At 33.2% G+C, this 18,902-nt stretch overlaps 2 protein-coding genes across 2 annotated transcripts; one reads left to right on the plus strand and one right to left on the minus strand.

Moving 5' to 3' along the window:
- Positions 7,070-9,658, plus strand: LOC18599131 (homeobox-leucine zipper protein HOX11). The gene is made up of 4 exons (XM_018121649.1): positions 7,070-7,795; positions 8,115-8,428; positions 8,552-8,631; positions 8,897-9,658. The coding sequence occupies exons 1-4, from the start codon at positions 7,504-7,506 to the stop codon at positions 9,285-9,287; spliced, it is 1,077 nt and encodes a 358-aa protein (XP_017977138.1). The 5' UTR covers positions 7,070-7,503; the 3' UTR covers positions 9,288-9,658.
- LOC18599132 (protein trichome birefringence) lies at positions 14,094-17,433 on the minus strand. The gene is made up of 5 exons (XM_007028961.2): positions 16,183-17,433; positions 15,649-15,841; positions 15,334-15,527; positions 15,075-15,233; positions 14,094-14,862 (listed from the first exon to the last, which is right to left on the minus strand). Exons 1-5 carry the CDS (start codon positions 17,220-17,222, stop codon positions 14,496-14,498), a joined length of 1,953 nt encoding a protein of 650 aa, XP_007029023.2. The 5' UTR covers positions 17,223-17,433; the 3' UTR covers positions 14,094-14,495.

The raw sequence follows: 18,902 nt of genomic DNA on the forward strand, positions 1-18,902 counted from the left end.
GGGGGGGTGGGGGTAGGAAGCCAAAGTTTATATAATTGAAAGAAAGAAAAAGGAGTGTCAAAGAAGTTCCTGATAATTTATAAACCCAATAATGATACTAATTATACCATGAATACAAATCCTAGGCCTATAAAAGGAGTAAAGGACATCTTGGCAAAGGCCAATATAATTATAAATGAATTGACTTTTGGACAATTCGTCTATGTCCTAAATTTGATCTCATATACATGCTAAATTCGACAATCCTCATATCTACAATGATGTAGGCATTAATTTTGTTCTTTTCCTTTGAACTTATGATCAAGCACCCTTTTGTAGAGGTGATGAATATACATCCATAGTCTATATAATTTGAGTACCCCTATTTTCACATAGGCTTAATTTTCTTTAATGTAAATTTTAGAAATTATACCTAGATAAATAGGATCATTATATATAAGCAAGAGTAACCTTATTTTTTGCAAATGTTTTGATTTTTTCAATGGAAATGTTATCTATCATGTGAGTAGGTTGATGAGACTCGAATATAATAAGTAAATATGATTGATTTATATTGAAAAATATATATATCTATATATATATATTAAAATACAGTAACCTTATTTTGCATTAAAAAATTAAAAGTATACATCAAAATTAAGATTAACCATCTAAATATTTCAAATTTACTCTTAAAGTTTTTAGTGGTGAAATGTTAAAAAATAATGAAGAATGATAGCAAAAAATAATAATATAAACAGCACGAATAAGACACAATGTTTTCTTTCAACTTATAGTAATTATAGTATTAGAGTATTTAATTAATTAATTAATATATGATTTTTTTTAAAATAATAAAATTTGAAATTTTCATTTTCAAATATAAAAAAATTATACATATTATTATTATTTCAATCAATTCTTTTCAAAATTGAGATCATGCAAAACAATCAAACATGATATGTTTATATTTCTTCCTTCAAAAAACAAAAGGTAAAAGGATTGTGATCTTGAAGAAAAACAAGCAGAAAAGGAAGGAGAAAGGAAAAGGACAAAACCCTAGAAGGGGAGCGAGGAAAGAAAGAGACGAGACACGACCATTTCAATCACCTCACAATTATTTGATGCTTTTTTGGGGGCTCTCTTCTCTCTAGGTAATAGAGAGAGAAGAGGAGGAGGAGGAGGATGAAGAAGAGGGGGACCCATCCATGCATTGTAACCAATAATAATAATGAATGAATGAAGAAGAAATGAAAGAAAAGAAAAGCAAGCCCCCCTATTAGGATCCCACGTACAAATGATTGCTGCTGTATCCATTGTCTCCTTAAGACACTGCATGATGTCCCCATCTCACAATCTTCGACCCCCACGGCCCCATCCACCCCATTTTCTTCTCCTTCTTCTTCCCCTCCTTCTATGTTTCTGATTTTTCTTCTCCTCTCACGTCATGTCTGCGACTCTGACCAAAACCCCCCACATCATTTCTCCCTCACGCCTACCTCACGTGACTTTACTATCACTCCTCTTTTTCCATGTCTTAACTTACGTCCAGTTACATCCCCTGTTGTACGTAGTGTACGAAATCTGCAGTATTTGAACTTCCATCGGTAAGAGCAAAGGGTTGCCTTACCTATCATAATTCCCATTGCACGTAAAAAGAAAAAGAAAAAAAAAATTGGTGGGGGGTTCAGGCTCGGCCGCCCAGGCCCTCAGGCCAACGAAAGACACCAGAATCTTTGGCTCAGTGGCTCAGTCAAATAAAGGACGTAAAATTTTTAACCAGCAATGTTTTATTGCAGCTTTATAACTCTCTGCAACTTTTACATTTCATTCCTTCTTCTCCTGCCTTGGTTTTTATTGTTTTAAATTTATCCCAAAAAACAATCTTGCTTTTATTCTTGTTTTTTTTTTCTTTTTTAAATTACGGAAGCTATTCTTCATTCTTTCTTTGCGTTAAATCCCTTCTTTTCTCATGTTTTTTAAACCTTTCATGTTTGTATTATGTCCACTTAATTTGACCCCAACATTTGATAATGCAAATCAACAGGTAGAGTTTATTAGTGAAGTACAAACAAAAATATTATGTTTCCACAACTTCAAAAGTTGTCAAAATAATAAAAAAAAAAAACTCAACTACTCTAAAGTAACATCCTCTTAAATCTGCAGTCGCAGTTCTTATAACAAAATGACACTTGCTATACTCCAAACTCAAATCTTTATTTGGATCCTCTGCTCTGCCTAGTCAAAAATCGAATGCATTCGTAAATTCAAAAAATTTATTTAATTTGTTTGATTTTCAGTTTCATATAATTCCTTTAATTAAAAAAATTAAACAATCTAAATTTATCTAATTCAAATCACTGGAATAACAAACTTTAAATCATTTAAATTCGAATATAAAAATAATCTGAATTTGAATAATCAAATTCAAATTACTTGAAATTAAAAATGATCTGAATTAAAAAAACAAAAAAAAAAAGCCTTTGATTCCCCGATTGTCAGTTCAAAATTAAAGGCAAGTCGAAACCTGAAATTTTCGATGGTTACATGTTATTAGTTAGTGGTCATAAAATATAAAGTAGGGGAAGATCCCTTGGATTATGTTGATGCCCTCTCCTAGGGCAAAGGGTCCCTTTCCAAGGAACTTTCAAATTATGTAGGGAAGAGAGGGTATGGGTTGCCGCATAGTGCACGATCTTTTGTGTGAAATGATTGATTCTTAGATTTTCCAAAAGTGGGGCCCATTCACTTAATTATTTTTGCATAGGTAAATAATAGATGACGGTACATTCATATTTCAATGTTCGTATTGTGTAAGGAGCTGCCTCACTTTTTTCCTATTTCCTAACCAAACATGGACAATTGGGAAATATGAATACCCTATTTTCTGCAACAACAAATACTCTGAATAATTTTACTGGAGTCATTTAAGATTTTTGTTTTTGAAATTTATTTTATTTATTCAAAAGAAGATTGATCAATTTTAATTTTATTCTGCCAAACTTTTTTTAACCGGTTTAATTTTTAAGAAATATTTTTGTTTCTTTATGAAATTATTATTATGATTAAATATTAAGATTTTTATAAAAATAATTAAACGAAATTGGTAAGTCAATCAATTAACAAATTAAACTAGTATATAGCTAGATAAACTTCACTAAAATTGGGATTTGAATTAATGTTCATATTATCTTGTGTTGCGACGGGGACATTGTTCTTACTGTATAATAATTGTAATCATAATGTCCTAAAGACAATAATGATGGTACGAGACATAGTACAAGATATCTTTCTGACTTGATTTTGCCATGTCCCTCTACTGCCCAGATGATGGCACGTGGCGAACTCTTTTGGATAGATTTCCATGAAGATCAAGCCTTGGAAGTCAATCCAATCCAGGACCATACCAAGAATTTTCATCTGATTTTTAATTTTAAAAATCCCCTAATTATTGTGCTCACCAATACATTCCAATGTTTAGAATTCATTTGATTTTTAATTTGAAATGTTCGTAATTTTAAATAATTAATTCATATGGTATTTATTCATTGCACAGGAGTAGTAGACTTTTACTTGAAATTTATAAAAGTTTTAAATATAAAAAAATTAACTTTTTAAAACTTGTTTAATACATAAAAATTTTTAACAAGTTAATCAATTATTGAGTAATTTTTGTCTATAGTAGAAGTATACAATTTTTCAATTTTTTTTTAAATTTATGAGAAAATAGATTTGAACTTTACTCTTTAAGTAAAAAAATTATGTATCTATCAATGAGTTAAATATTCGAATATAATTTTTCAATTAAGTTTAACTCTTATTGATTTACAAATTAAATTGAATTCTATTAGTTAATTAGTTTTGATATTCAACTTAATTTCTATTTAATTATTTTAATTAAAAAAACTCACAAAGCTTACATCACTTAAAAGAATCCTAGCTAAAGGCCTTATTCTTTTCATTTTTATGTTATAGGGGCAAGAATGGACAAAATGTGATGGAAAAAGTGCTGCTATTATCGAACAAACTAGCTAGAGGCAATTCACCCCTATACAAGTGAGTGGTTGCTGCAACAATGAAAATATATTTTTTTTTTTTTAACGTGGGCCTTCCTTTAGAAAGTGAAGGAGATGATAATTGAGGGGTTATTGTATTTTATGTTATTGTGGTTGAAAATCAGCTAAATTTTGTTTTTATTGTTTTCAATGCAACTATAATTTTTGATTTGATTGGACCTACGAATTGCTCTATGTTTTCGTAAATGGGTGAGTATGCCATATCTGTTTCAAAGACATAATAATTCCTAGTATTTTTTCTCAAATTATTTTCTTATATTTACATCATAAAGGACATAAACTTTGTGACAAAGTACATATATAATGGATCAATGTTTTTTTTTTATTATTATTGTATGGGATTGTATTAATTTTACTCAAATTAACTTGTATCCCATTTTAAATTAATTATTTAATACCACCTTAGTTCACTAACCAAATGTTTATGGCACATTCTCCAGCGGGCAATTGATGAAAGTGGAATACTGTTCATACCATGAAAGTTGAGACAAACCTAGCTAGGTTAATTTGTTGAATAAGCAATCTAAAGGCTTAGGGACAGTGGAACCTCTTTTATATAAAATTGAATATGTTGTTTCGAATTGATTTAGTATTAAGTTTTATTTTTATGATTATTGTGGGAGAATGATAATTCAAATTTCACTCTTTATTTGAGTTAATAATTATTATTTCCGACGTACGTAGGTAATGGTGTTTAAAAGTTATGAGAAATGGGTGCAAATGTTTAGAAATTATTAGGCAAGATTCATGAAAATTGAAAAATGTGGAACTATACAAAATAATGTAGTTATTTCCAATTACTTGTTTATTTTATTCATTTATGTATAAATGAAATTCCCCCTCCATAAAATAAAATAAAATGTCTCCTGAATGAGCCTATATGAAGATTACCCAATAGTCTGATCTTACAATATGAATTCTGTGGGGGCTAGCATTCAAAACTAAGGATATACATTCAATTTAATGATAATGTCAAATATATATATATATATATATAAGAAAAGAATTGTGAACCTACCCGCAATATCTCGGATTGGAATTGAAGTTGGCCTATATGCATTAGGAATCTTGGAACGTAGCCCACCTCGAGGGTTGTAATCTTGATATCAAATATTTATTAATTATTCCCAATTGGCATTTCCAGTGGCTCCATAGAAAACCAGCATGAGCATGCCAAATGTATAGACTAAAACCTTAAAATATACATAGCTTTCTCATAAAAGATAAAAGATGATTATAACTAATGCCATGGGATGAGATCCTTGATGATCATTTTATGTTGAATATACTCTTAAAAAACCTTTCACATGTATAATTATGTGCAGAAATCTTAATGTGCCTGGCATGGGCATGACCTATATAGATTTATGCACCGAAGGAGTTAATTCTCAACAATGCTGCGTACGTCAACCGGGGGGATTGTGGAACAAATCAGATTAGTTTTTTAGGAGGGAAAAACAGACACTTGTTTGCTCAAATGAAATGAACAAGAGAGATGTGGTATTATCTGTAAAGGTGTAAAACCTTATCATTGTCAAAACGGTGATTAAATTGGGGAATGTTATGTTGAGGCATAGGGTAAGAAAGGAGTAGTTGGGGGTTGAGTGAAGGGCTTTTTTTGATGCTGTTGTTGCTGTGGGTGGCTTTATCCCACGGTTCTTTTACGTCCCCACCCAATAATTCACTCATATCTCTCTCTCCAACTTATCATTAAAGCCTGCATGACTTCAATTATTGCAATGATCCCAAAAGCATGACATATCTGACCTGGTCACATCCTCTAGATGTGTATTTTAATTACCACCTTTGTTCAAAAGTCACCCCACGCGCGTGGGACCACCTCCCCCCTTATTTATCAGACACCCCAGCCCCTTGAAAATATTCAACCAAAATTTCCACTCATTGGATACCCCGATTCTGAGTTTTTTTTTTGCTTATGAATATGAGAGAGTCTACTCTGCTTAAAAGACACAAAAGAACATTACCCTTTAATTTTATTATTATACAAATATGCTCACTAACTTTCTTTGGAATAGTGAAAGATGGTCTCTTTGTCTGCTTGAATTGAACATTTGATAAAGAGGAGTTATTGGTCAAACTCTCATGCTAATCTAATCTGACTAGTAAATTACTTTCTTCCTTGTTTTTTTTTGCCCTTTTCTTCCCAATGTTTTTTTTTTCTCTGCTCACACATCAGGCTTAGCTCAAAAGAAGGAGTTTTTGGATCATTCTAGCCAATGGGGTGATGCCACATAGGAAGAAACTGGTAAAGGCTCAGTGTTTTGGTTGGTGAGTCAGCGTTTCCAGGCTTCCAGCCCCATTCCCAGGGGGTCACTACTTTTCAATTACGTCATTTGGAGAAATGTTAATTGACTACTCGGAAACTGCAAATCTGGGATTAATTAAATTGGCTATCATTTGAAAACAAACAAAACAACAAACAGTGCAAATGCTAAATAATTGTGTTTGGTAAACAACGCATTTTAATCATTATTTCCTCATATCATCATGATGAGGAGTACATACTAATATAAAAACATTATTAGTAACAAAAAAATTTAGTCAAAATTTTATTTTTTTTATTAATAAGAAAGGGTAGTTTGGCAAAGGGGGGGTTAAAACAAAGTTGGGTCCAAAGGGTGGAACAAGATTGATGATCCCTGCCGTCGGATGAAAAATCATTTTCTCATGTTGGGATGATGATGATTTCTGGCCCTTGTTTAGTGAGAACACAATAATTCACTAACATTGTGAAGTTATAGTCGTATTAATTAACAAAATCTTCCCATCAAGTATTTAATAATGGATTGTGCTGTGGGAAAGTGGTGTTGCCATGGGTAGCTACATTCTTAATTGAAAAAACAAGAGAAAAGAGCTTGTCGTTGCCTTGTACCCGGTAAAGAAAAGATTGCTTTAAAGCCTCATGTTTTCTCATCAGTCACCCCCCCTCCCCCACGGCCTTTTCATTTCTTTAAAAAGTCAAATTTATTCAAATTCCACTTGTGAATACTATAACCAAAGATTTTGCAAACCCTTTTCCTTTATTACTTTGAGAAACGAAATATCTTTCTCATTCTCTTTCTCCTTCCCTCCCTCTCTGTCTCTCTGTCTCTCTCTCTCTCTCTCTCGTGTATGAACCGGTGTATATTTATATAGATTCACGTGCGTTTGTCAAACTGGATTTGTCGGTCAATCTTTACTCGCACAAGGCAAGGGAAATAAAAAGGAGTGTCGTAGGGAGCGAGGGGGTGGTGGGTTGTGTGTTTACATTAAAGAAGACTGGATAGGGTTTCTTTTTTAACTCTCTTTTCAGGGTATATCTCTCTTCATCGAGTCCAAAGGAAAAAAAAATAACAACAGCCAAGATATTCAAAGCCGTCTTTGCAGTTCTTTTGATTTTGGGTTCTCTTTGAAAACAAAAGGAAAAGGAAAAGAAAAAGTAAGGTGAATGGAGTTAGCTTTGAGCTTGGGTGATCCCTCAAAGCCGTTTTCATTTCTTGACAAAGCCCCAAAGTTATCAAGCAAAGATCTAGGGTTTTGCATGGGGCTCGGAAATGGGTTCAGATCACAAGAGAAAGGGGATGCTTTTGAAGGTGAAAGTAGAGGAGAAGCTACTAGAGATGGACATGACAAAAGGGTGTCTTCGGATCCACCTCTTCAGCTTGATCTTCTTCCTTTCTCCCCAGTTCCTCGTAGCCAACCTCCTTCTCAGCTTCGCTTTCCTTGGCTCACTGATAATCGTGAGTATTTACCCCTTTGCGCCAAGCTTCATGTTCTCTTTTTTTTGTTTCTTGTTCATCTTTCTGTTTGTTGGTGAGAAATGGAAGAAAGAAATTTGAAATTTGCAGTTCCTACTTATGAAAATATATTACGCCTTCCATTTTTCCTAATGAAAAAAACTGTCTTTTTTTTTCTTCATATAGTGCTCTTGGCAGCCAAAAATGATACTGTATAGGATATTAAGATCTGGGTATTTTGGGTTTTGTTTGTTATTTGATATTTCTTTTATAATCTTGAAGAAAATAGCATTAAACTTGTGCATTGTTACATTGGTGGTAGAAACGGGTTCATCAGAAGGACAGGGAAGAGGGTTAGATGTGAACCGGTTACCGGTGGTGGCGGTGATGGATGAAGCTGAGGATGGGGCGGCGTTGTCTTCTCCCAACAGCGCGGTGTCTTCTTTTCAGATGGACTTCGGGATTAGAAACGGAAGCGGTCGAGGCAAGAGAGACCTGGAAGTTGAAAACGAAAGAGCTAGCTCAAGAGCCAGCGATGATGATGAGAACGGTTCAACTCGGAAGAAACTCAGGCTCTCTAAAGAACAATCCGCTTTTCTTGAAGAAAGTTTCAAAGAACACAACACTCTCAATCCTGTAAGTCAAACATAAACAGAAATTATTACCATTTGTTTTTTTCCCCTGTTCTTTTGGGTTCTGTCTTAACATTTTTTTTATTGATTTTTATTTTTATTTTTTAAATTTGAATGGTGGTTCCAGAAGCAAAAACTTGCCTTGGCCAAGCAATTAAATCTTCGTCCTCGCCAAGTGGAAGTTTGGTTTCAGAATAGAAGAGCAAGGTATAGGAGCATATATTATTTATTTCATGGTGGTTGTATTGAACAATTGCCAATATGAGTAATACCTATAACATTTTTATTTCCCAGAAGTTGCAGCATGCTGTATTTATTAGCCATCCTCGAGCTTTTAATAAAAATAAATTAATGTCCTCAACCTGAACTGTACTGAGAATGTTTTTATCATTCTTTTTTTAATTTTATGTAATTTATTGGTTTAAGTTGTTTTTAATTATGGTTGATTTAAGGTTTGATTGTTGCAACACAGGACAAAGCTGAAGCAGACGGAGGTAGATTGTGAGTATTTAAAGAGATGCTGTGAGACGCTGACAGAAGAAAATAGGAGGTTGCAAAAGGAACTGCAAGAATTAAGAGCCTTGAAAACTTCTCAACCATTTTACATGCAGCTGCCTGCCACCACTCTCACTATGTGTCCTTCATGTGAGCGTGTCGCTACCACTTCCACCACCGCTAATTCCACCGCTGCTGCTGCCACCACCACCAACGTCTCCGCCGCTGCCGCCGCCGCTGGCAGCAATTCCGATGCCAAGACTGGTGTCTTACCACTGACTAAGACTAGAGGATACCCTTTTTCTCCTCTACCAACACATGTGACCCAAAGCCAGCCCCAGCCCCAAGCCCACCAGGCTGCTTCCTGAAAATCATTGGATGTGACCAGTCAAAAGATTTGACGCCCTTTTTTCTTTTCCATAATGTAAATATTCTTGGCTTGGAGGATTTTATTTTATTTTATTTTATTTTATTTTCCTTTCTTGAATTTGTTAATTTGTCTGTCTAGCAGTTTTCTTGTTGATGGGAACGGGGGGAAAAAGAACACGAGATTTGAGTTTTTGATAGATTTTGTTTTTGACTGGGGGTGGGGTGAGGGAGCAAGTGGAAGAAATTTTGTTAGAAAGCTGCCTGTTTTGTTTGACGGGGAAAAGAAATTAATTATTAATAGTTACTGCCTAATGTAATCTAATGGTTTGTGCATTGAAATTGAATATAATCTTAGTGGTTTATTTATTTATTTATGAATCCACACTCAGTTTCATTCATTTATTTTGACCGTCTCCAATGTATGCTTTGACTTGTTGCGTCTTGTTATTTCCTTTCAGTATTTCTACAAATTATTATCAAGTTCGCTGAACTGGTATCATGGAGAGGGATTTTACTATTATGAAATCGGATGGCAGTGCAACTTATTCTCCATAGGGAACACCTAACACTAATCATATCACAACTCTTTAGAATTTTAGAGAAAGTTTATGGAAAAGAGATGCCCCATTTTTTATATAGCTTATAATCAAATTACTGCTCACATCACATGCATTAAAAATATTTATTACCACTTAATTAGCTAAGCCAATTCTTGAATATATCATTATCAGCCTTTATTGCGAGCATTATGTGCATTTAAATGGTAGTAAAATAGAAGGAATTACATTGGTTACACGGCCATCATAGTCCATAGAGATAACGGATAAGGAGAGCGCATGGTAGCGTTTTTTTTTTTTGTTTGTTTGTTTTCTTTGTTTCCTTTTTAATTGAGAGAAAGGAAATTTGAATCACATTATTAAGTATGCGACATACACATACTTACCGTTGAGTCATATATTTAAAAATTTATTAAACAATTGTAATTTATTTATTAGAATAAATTAACAATTTAAATAAAACGAGATAATAGAAAGAAAAAAATGTAAGTTAAGATAGACTTGGTGAGACCAACATCCTATTAGCTTGAATAAGCATATATTATACATATGAGTGTATGTATCTCTTGATTTGAGATGTATAAAGTGTTTCAACATCTATCTAATAATTATGAGAGGAAAAAGAAATAGATGAAAGAGAACTCGTGCAAGCTGTGGTTGAGACTTGAAGTATAATATTGCTCTAAGTTTTGAAGGCAAGTCCATATAAGAGGTTTTTTTTCATATGTTCACTCCCTCTTAAATTTTATGAATATAATTTTAAACATACATACATTCATATATATCTTTTGATTCAAAAAAATGGACACAAAAATCAATTTCCCTTAACCAGTAAGCGCAGTAGCAGCCCTACTTTTCCATAACTTCATTACTTTTTTTTTTTTCAGTTTTAAATTCACATGTATACCATGAACAATCATTTATACGTTCACGGGAAAAATAGGCAAACACAAGATGTGCACTCAAAAACATACTATTGTTTGAAGAAAAGTAATTGAAAATCCATTTGGAGTAATTAATTATATCTATAATATGAGTGCTAAGTAATGCTTATTTATGTGGTTTAAATACCTAGAGCCGTGCCCACTACCCAATCGATACAATAATTAACGATGAAGTACAAAGATTAAGTTATCTAACATCAATGGTATACTCATGATTAATTATCATAATTATTATTGTATATATAATACATATGTTACATCATTTTTTTTTGTATAAGAGAAATACGGTTTAAACATAAAATCTTCATCCAAAATCTCATTACCCAAACTTATCATTGGAGTTAAAGTCGAAATGACTGTAATTAATTTTATTACAAAAACAATTATAGTCCTACAAAACGTTTGCTTGTACAAATCTAATTTGTAAGTATATATGTTGTTACTTGAAGAATTTGATTTGAATCCCTCTTTGTCTAATCTCGCAAATAAATGTAATCCTTGGTTGTGAAATTAAACTTTTTCACACCTAACCCCAGGGGCCGAGGTTGAAATCCCATGGCTGTTTTCTCTAGAGATGTTCAGAACGTGAGCGAGATGGCAGATGATATCAAGACAAAGTTGGTGGTGAGACTTGACGACCAAAGAAGAGACATGCAGCCTGCAGGGTCGCTATAAAAACCTGGAAAACGTCGGTATTTCAACCATGATTATGACAAGGCCAGAGCAACGTATCTGCATTCTGGGACAGACTGCTACGTTGAAAAGAGTTAGGTATATGAATTAATATCTGATAGCGCCATGTAACTATAAATTACATCTTCAAAAATGTCAAACCATAATGATTTATGCTTGGTAATGGTAAGTATCTAGGGTTTGGTTAAGCCAACCCAAGATCGATTTTGAAGAAATTAATTGATCAACCAATAGGAACCAAGCATGTCTAATTAATAATAGGGTTATTTACTCTCCAAGTAAGGTGAAATGCATGTGTGTACCTAAATCAATATAAGTATATATATATATATATATATATTCTTAATTTAGAGATGCTACACACATGTTCTTAGGTTTTAAAGAAGATAGTAGAAAGAAATGCTTTGAGAGTCTAAAATATATCTACATTCTTACCTGTGAGATTCTTGCAGTTTTATTGCAGGGTTAATTAAAGAGAGACTGGAAGAGGGAGGGAAAGTTCATATTATTGATCCAACCAAGCTCAAATCAAAGAGATACTCCTCATTTGGGGCCCATTGCTGGATGATTGCATGTACATCTGTTCATGGACCGAGCCTGGACATGATTTTTAGAGTTCAATTTGGCTTAACTTCAAATATTATTATATTAATTTTAATTTTAAAGTATTTTTAAAAACATTAATTTAATATTTAATAATAAATTTATTTTAAATTAATGATTTGGGATTTCACTAATTGAATCTTAATTTAGGTTATAGAAGTGTCAACCGGATCCACTTATTGACACCTCTAGTTGCAATTATCAGGTGAAGGTGCTTAAATTAAGTTGGGACATCTGCACTGATAAGCAGCTAATTACGAATTTAAAATTTTAATTTGTCACATAATGGGGTTAAAAATTTCTCATCTATAGCCCAGGTACAAGCCTTTTGAGCTTGTACTTGATTTAATTTAATTGAAAAAAGGAGTAGCTAATGTTTGAATTTTAAGTGAAGCTCCACTATTTTTTCACCAATAAAGTTTATTAAGATTTACCCCACCAAAAAATTATTGCAAATTTTTTTTGTGTGTTTTAAATTAGAAATTGGATGGATAAGATAATGTGTCATTGACGAATTGATTAGTAATTACTGCTATTAATTTAAACTAAAAGCCAAATTATTCTATGTACCTAAGTTGTGAAGTAATGAAAGGGGGCACTCATTATTGGTGTTTTCAAATGCGACAATCTTTTCAATTTCGATTTGTTGTTTCATATCGACGTGAATGTAAGACTGTGATGAGTTAAGCTTTTACTGACCATGGTGTCCCATCCATATTATCACTCTACATGCAAAGAGAGTTGTGAGATAAAAAAAAAAAAGAAAAAGAAAGCAATCAAAGCATAGAGATCATGCAATCCCCATATTTGACTATAGTAGACTTGGCATAGAAGGTACATACCATGACTACATCTTCTTTTTCCAGCTCAAACAGACAATATATCAATTAAAAGAAAAAGAATTGTGTCCCTTCTCTAAACAAAAAAAAGTATAAAATACAAATTAAAAGTAAAAAAAAAAGAGTAAGAAAGGGATCCTTGGGAATGTGGTTCGAATACAATGTACAAAAGATTTCACGGGATAGGCCACTTCCTCTCCTATACTCTCTTGAAGAAGAAAAGGCTAAGCCTAGGTACCTCAAGATTAAAACAAATGGGCCAGATGCCCATAGGTTAGAGTGAGGGAGTTGAGGCCCAAGCAATCATTGGACAAAGGGGGGAGATATGCAACTTCGAACCAAATTAAGATAGTTTTTATTATTATTATTCTTTCTGGAAATATTAAGATCAGCTTGAGTGGTGAAAAATTTAAACGTTAATTTCGAAATAGAAAAAGAGATAAGATGCAGCTTCAAACAGATTTTATGCTATTAAAGAAAAGGCAGAAATCTTTTTTTAAATTTAAATTTTCAATTTTTTTTAAATTTTTTAAAGAAGAGAAATTCAAACACAATTCGTTAATTAAGAAAATATATAAATATACCTATTACGAAGCCTCATATTTAGATGCAATTTGAACTTGAAGCTAAAAATATAAAGAGATAAGAGGTAAAGAGCCCTAGGTTTTGCTTGCAGTTACCGACACTAGACCCTATTACGAGGAACCCGAAGAAAAGATTCTATAAATTGACAAAGAAAACGAGTGATTATAAAGTAGAAAAAAGGCACTTGATAAAAGACAAGGTTAGCTCTTATCTGATGATGGTGACTTGGTAAATTGCTTAAACAATCAAATATACAGATTCTGATTGTTTCATATGTGGACGAATTAGTCCAAACATGGCATGTGACAGATCCCAGGAAAAGACCACACTCTTATTACCTCTACAATTTTATATTTAGTATTTGGTTTATCAAAAGCCGCATGTGGTCGGTCCTTTGTAGACCCAATCACAAAGTGACCCAAGCTTTCCACAAGAGGCAATTTGGCATTTATCAGTATATAAATCAAACATCACCATGACCATGGTGTCTTATAATATAATCAAAGGTTAATTTCATGCTTGTGATCAGTTTGTTGAACAGAATACTGAGAAAAAGGAATGGAAAAGAGAGAAATATGCAAGGATGGTATATGGAAAGAGAAGCAACCCACTTGATTTTATTTTTAAATAAAATAATATGGAGATTTACAATCCTCAAAGCAAATTTGAGGGTAGAAAAATCTTGGGGTGGTAAGGGAAGGACAAGATTTCCCATTATCCAAATCTTACCAACTAAACCAAAACCATCCTCTCTCTACTTTCTATTATATAAACAAAAGAAATTTACGACAGCACAGATTGATCTCTCCAAGAATATTCATCAGCTTCATTTTTCTACTCCCACAATTTTATAAGGAGGAGCAGAAAAAATAAAAAACACTCTCTGTTTGATCTTTTTTTTCCTTCCATTTTGTTTGTTTGTTTCTACAATGTACCGCCTATACTTGCTTCGACTCAGACAAATCTAAGTTTGTATGATTTTATTTTTACCTAGCTCTCCTTTGATGTTGCCGCATCTTATTTTCTTTTACAAGGAGCTCAGCGTACAGAAGCTCGTTCCACGAATCCGGCACACCAGGAAGGCACCAATGGCTGCAGTCCTGGTATTTTAGAGGAGCTATTCTTTCCTCCTCTGACATTTGTTGCTTCTGGTGCTTCCGGTAGATTGATGGGTGACCATCCTTTCGGAAATCAGTCAATCTGGTAATATTAAGGTAGGTGACATGTGTTTTCATCCCCTTCAGCACTGACTCCAAGACCAACATCTTTGATGGATATGGCGTTAGATACGTCTCATTCCTGATCGGCTCAGTTTCACTATCACATGCTCCTCCAGAATTCCACTGCCCGCCGCTGGAGAAAGGTTCAAGCACCAATAAAACATTTAGAAATGGTATATCATAGTTTTTACCAACACACAGTTCCAAGAAAAACAAGGTTACAATTACATGCCTCCATAATTTTTCAAGGAAATACAGGAATTTACTTCAAATGTGGCTGCAGGTTGTGAAGGAAAAAGCAGCTATGTGCATTCAAAATAATATATCACATTTATTTGCCTTTACCTGAAATGTGAAGCAGAATAACCTCTGAAGAACACCATAGACTTCATAGGATTTACTCTGGCATCAACCCATCTAGCCCATGTTGTCAATGCTCTCCGAAAGGCCTCAAGAACATTCAATTCGTTGTAAACATGGCTGCCTTCTTGGTAATAATCTTTCCTGTAGTTTTCCGTAGTTGAACACGGAAAATAATCATTAAAATCATTACACTAAGAGACATTATATGTAAAAAAGTTGTATGGAAATATTATCAACAAACCCTTTGGAAGTTTTCTCATGAGTCCACCAATGCCCCGTGTTGAAGATGAGGATATCTGCCGATTTATATTGATCAGATGATTTTCCAACAAGATCAAGCCGAAGTGTCTCCTTCTTCGTTCCATTTTTGTCTGGCATTTCCCACTCTCGGACCAGGAAAGGAGATACGAAGAACTCTAAAGTGCAGTTATAATCCTATTCATCATCAACCGAGCCAGCCCCAAAAAGTAAACAAATAAGTTGCCGTAAAATTAAAGTAAATATCCTACAGTAAGTAACAAAGATGAGTAAAATTTAATCATCACGAATAACCTACTTTGAATATGAAAGAGTATGAAGCTTCCCCTCGAAAATAATGTCTTCCATGGGCTTCAAAAACATTTTTTGGATTTTTTGCAGCACCTCTCAGGATGCAAACCAGAGATTCCCACATATTCCTATTCAAAGAGTCGCCCACAAAAACAAGCCGCTTTCCCCTCAATAGCTCCAACATGTGACCGCCATTCAATCTAACAAAATATTCACATTAATTAATCTTAGCTTAATGATAAAAGAAAAGAAAACCCATTGCCATGTAATTTATTACTAGAGGCATAAGAAAGCACCAAAGTAAAATCTATGTATGAAAATACATTCAAGTATTCAACAGTGTTGATCACGAATAAAATTTGATAAATTCTCTAGATGACTAATTCAAAGATCAACATAAATCCAAAACTGCTAAATCAGTTTGATTTTCCAATAAAGGAAAACCTACTCAAAATTAAACCGATTAAAAAGCTCAAGATATTACTTGGTTGATAAATCAGTAAAAAGAATTGATCAAAACTTAAAAAAAAAAAATTACTACCTTGGCAAAGTGCAGCCTTTAGGCTTCCATTTCAATTTCTGAAAATCTCTATCAGGCCTTCCATTGGGAACACAACTAAATTGCCCATCAATAAACGAACAAGACCCTGGTTTATAAAGGGGATAGGAATTATCCTTCACCCATTCTCCATCAAACAAATCACAATTCATCAACGACTCAATCAAATTCTCAATCCCCTGTTTAGCTGGCAGCCTTGAACCACTCCCATTGCCCTGGTTTTTCCCATTCCCCTGTTTCTTCGTCAGGGAAGCTGTGTAGTTTGATACCACTCCTTTTTGTGCTACACTTTTCTCTCCCTTCCCAGAACTTACCTTGTTGACAGAATCAGATTTGGCTGGAGAATTTGTGCTCTGATTAGCTGCCACCGGAGCTTTTTCAGTGACAATTGTAGTCTGATTAGCCTTCAAAACTTGAGCTTTATCAGAATTCTCTTTCTTTTCAGTCTGGCTGCTCGTACTAGGTGGATTTTTATACACAGGGGGAGGAGAAAGTGTGGTCTGATTTGCATGCAAAACCAAACTTTGGGTGTTGTTTTTATTTGTTTTGGGGGATTGGAAAGTGGTGTTTTTAGAACTGGCTACTTCTTTATTTGTGTTCAAAGATTGGGTTTTGGTGGTGTTTTTGTCAAAAGGTAGCTCCTCTCTTGGGTTGGCTAATTGAGATAAAGTGCTATTAGATCTGGTATTATTAGGATAAGAAGTGAAGTTAAGGCCTTGTTGTTGTTGCGGAGAAGAAGAAGTGTTGGAAAAGAAGTAATCGAAAACGGAAGAGAATTGAGATCTATAAGAATCGGCAGACGTAGTAGCAGAAGTGGTGGAGCTTGTTGAAAAGATGTTGGTGAACCAAGGAGCAGAAGAGTTCGAAGAAGGGCTAAAAGCTAAAAACACAGTGAAACCAACAAAGGCAAACATGAAGAAAGCCACTGTCCTCCTTGTCTTGATGATTGAAAACAGACTCCTGAAGTCTGTAACGAGAGTTGTTCCTCCATTGATAGGCATGTACTTTGCAGTATCTGCCATTGAAGGCAAAAGCCAAATCCTTTGAGTCGCTCTCTCTCCAAACCCAGAGATGGAAGTAGATGTGGGAAGGTGGAGAAAATTGGTGTTTGCGGAGAGAGAAAGTTGAGAAGTGGGACGAGACTAAAGTGAATGTGACTAAACAGAAAGAGAAAGTTGTCTATGTTGGAGAGAGAACACTTGTGACTTGTGAGGAACAGAGAGGAGAAGAGAGAGAGAAAAAAAAAAGGAAAGAGCTATAAAGGAAAAAGAAAGAATAAATGGTTTTAAAAAAAGGGATGGTTTTCCACATAATTAACATTTCTGCCACTGACTTCCTATTTTTGTGGTACGTGTATTTTCCACAACACGTGCTAGATCACATTAATTTGGTTGTGCCCCGTGCTTTTTTAGCGTAGTTCTTTTTTATCTATGATTTTTTTTTTTTTTGTATACGTCAAGTGAATGAGTATGACCAAAAATGTAATTTATTAATAGATTTATATCTACAATAACTTCTTTCCTATTAATTCAATAATATTTTTTAGTGAGTAAAACCTTTCTTATGTATATAAAAACTCAAAGAGGTCTACCAAAAAACGAAATTAAACTTTTGGTGATAAAAATATGGATTAAGAAAATTTTAAAAACTAAAAATGAGTGGAAAAAATCACGCATAGAAAAAATATTAAAATAACCTAAGAAATTATAATCTTTTGAACGTGATTGTTGACTAACAATCAAATCAGTAATAAGTAACAAAATCAAATTATAAAAAAAAAATAGTAAATTGAATGCTACGTGAAACAATAAAAAAAGAAGCAATGAAATCAATGCAAAATTCAGTATTATAAAGTTTTCCTTTTGATTGAGTTATGCTAGTAAATATATTTTTAGGCAACAGTCAACAATATCATGTTTAGTTTGAATTTTTAACATTAAATGGTCAAACATATTTTTGGGCTTTGTCTTTTATATAGTTTGAATTTGTAATAAATATGTAAACTTTTCAAGTGAAAACGATCGATTGCAATAAATTTAATTTTTTTGAATACCAAAATTAAAATTTTGTATAGATTTAGAAGAGAGGTGATATTTATTTAGAATATAGATGTCAAAAAGATAAACTATTAATGTAAAATTATTTCCTTTTTTATCAAAGATTTTATTTTTATATATTTTTGTATTAGATGAATCTATAGTTACCTTTTAAATTAGGAATTTGTAAAATCGGTAGCTTCTATTTATAAAAGAAATTATCTTATGACGTGGATTTGTAAGATTTATACACATACGTTACGTTATAATTAAGGAAAAATAATAGATTAATGCAATTATGAAATAAACCTATATAAGTTATATAAAAAATAATTATAAACTTATATTCAACATTTGAAATAGAAAATTATTCATAAAAAGAAAACAAGAAAAACCAATCCAACAAAGAAGGCAAGAAGGGGCACTTTCCTTTGTTGCACTCAGATTAGCAGTTACGGCATAAAATGTAAGGCTAATTTATTGGAGAGAGGCAATTCAAACTCAAATCGGGATCAAGTTAGCTTATCCCAAGTTTTTGAAATCAATTCTGAGTATCTTAACTTGTTCTATCTTGGTCTTGTAAACTTTGTATTATAAATAATTCAATTCTGCGTATTGATAATCAGTGATTGGAGCTTTGTTCCACCATAATTTTGTTTGGTAACT

Source organism: Theobroma cacao, chromosome 5 (assembly GCF_000208745.1).
Source record: "Theobroma cacao cultivar B97-61/B2 chromosome 5, Criollo_cocoa_genome_V2, whole genome shotgun sequence".
NCBI classification, from domain to species: domain Eukaryota; kingdom Viridiplantae; phylum Streptophyta; class Magnoliopsida; order Malvales; family Malvaceae; genus Theobroma; species Theobroma cacao.

What these genes read in the sequence shown, in the direction of transcription:
- LOC18599132 (XM_007028961.2), bottom strand. Translation starts at nt 17,222, where the DNA reads ATGGCAGATACTGCAAAGTACATGCCTATCAATGGAGGAACAACTCTC. An exon ending in AAAGGCTGCACTTTGCCAAG is followed by an intron (nt 15,842 to 16,182) that starts GTAGTAATTTTT and finishes ATATTTTGTTAG; the next exon opens with ATTGAATGGCGGTCACATGT. An exon ending in TATTCTGCTTCACATTTCAG is followed by an intron (nt 14,863 to 15,074) that starts GTAAAGGCAAAT and finishes ACCTTTCTCCAG; the next exon opens with CGGCGGGCAGTGGAATTCTG.
- LOC18599131 (XM_018121649.1), top strand. Translation starts at nt 7,504, where the DNA reads ATGGAGTTAGCTTTGAGCTTGGGTGATCCCTCAAAGCCGTTTTCATTT. An exon ending in TCCTTGGCTCACTGATAATC is followed by an intron (nt 7,796 to 8,114) that starts GTGAGTATTTAC and finishes CATTGGTGGTAG; the next exon opens with AAACGGGTTCATCAGAAGGA. An exon ending in TTTCAGAATAGAAGAGCAAG is followed by an intron (nt 8,632 to 8,896) that starts GTATAGGAGCAT and finishes GTTGCAACACAG; the next exon opens with GACAAAGCTGAAGCAGACGG.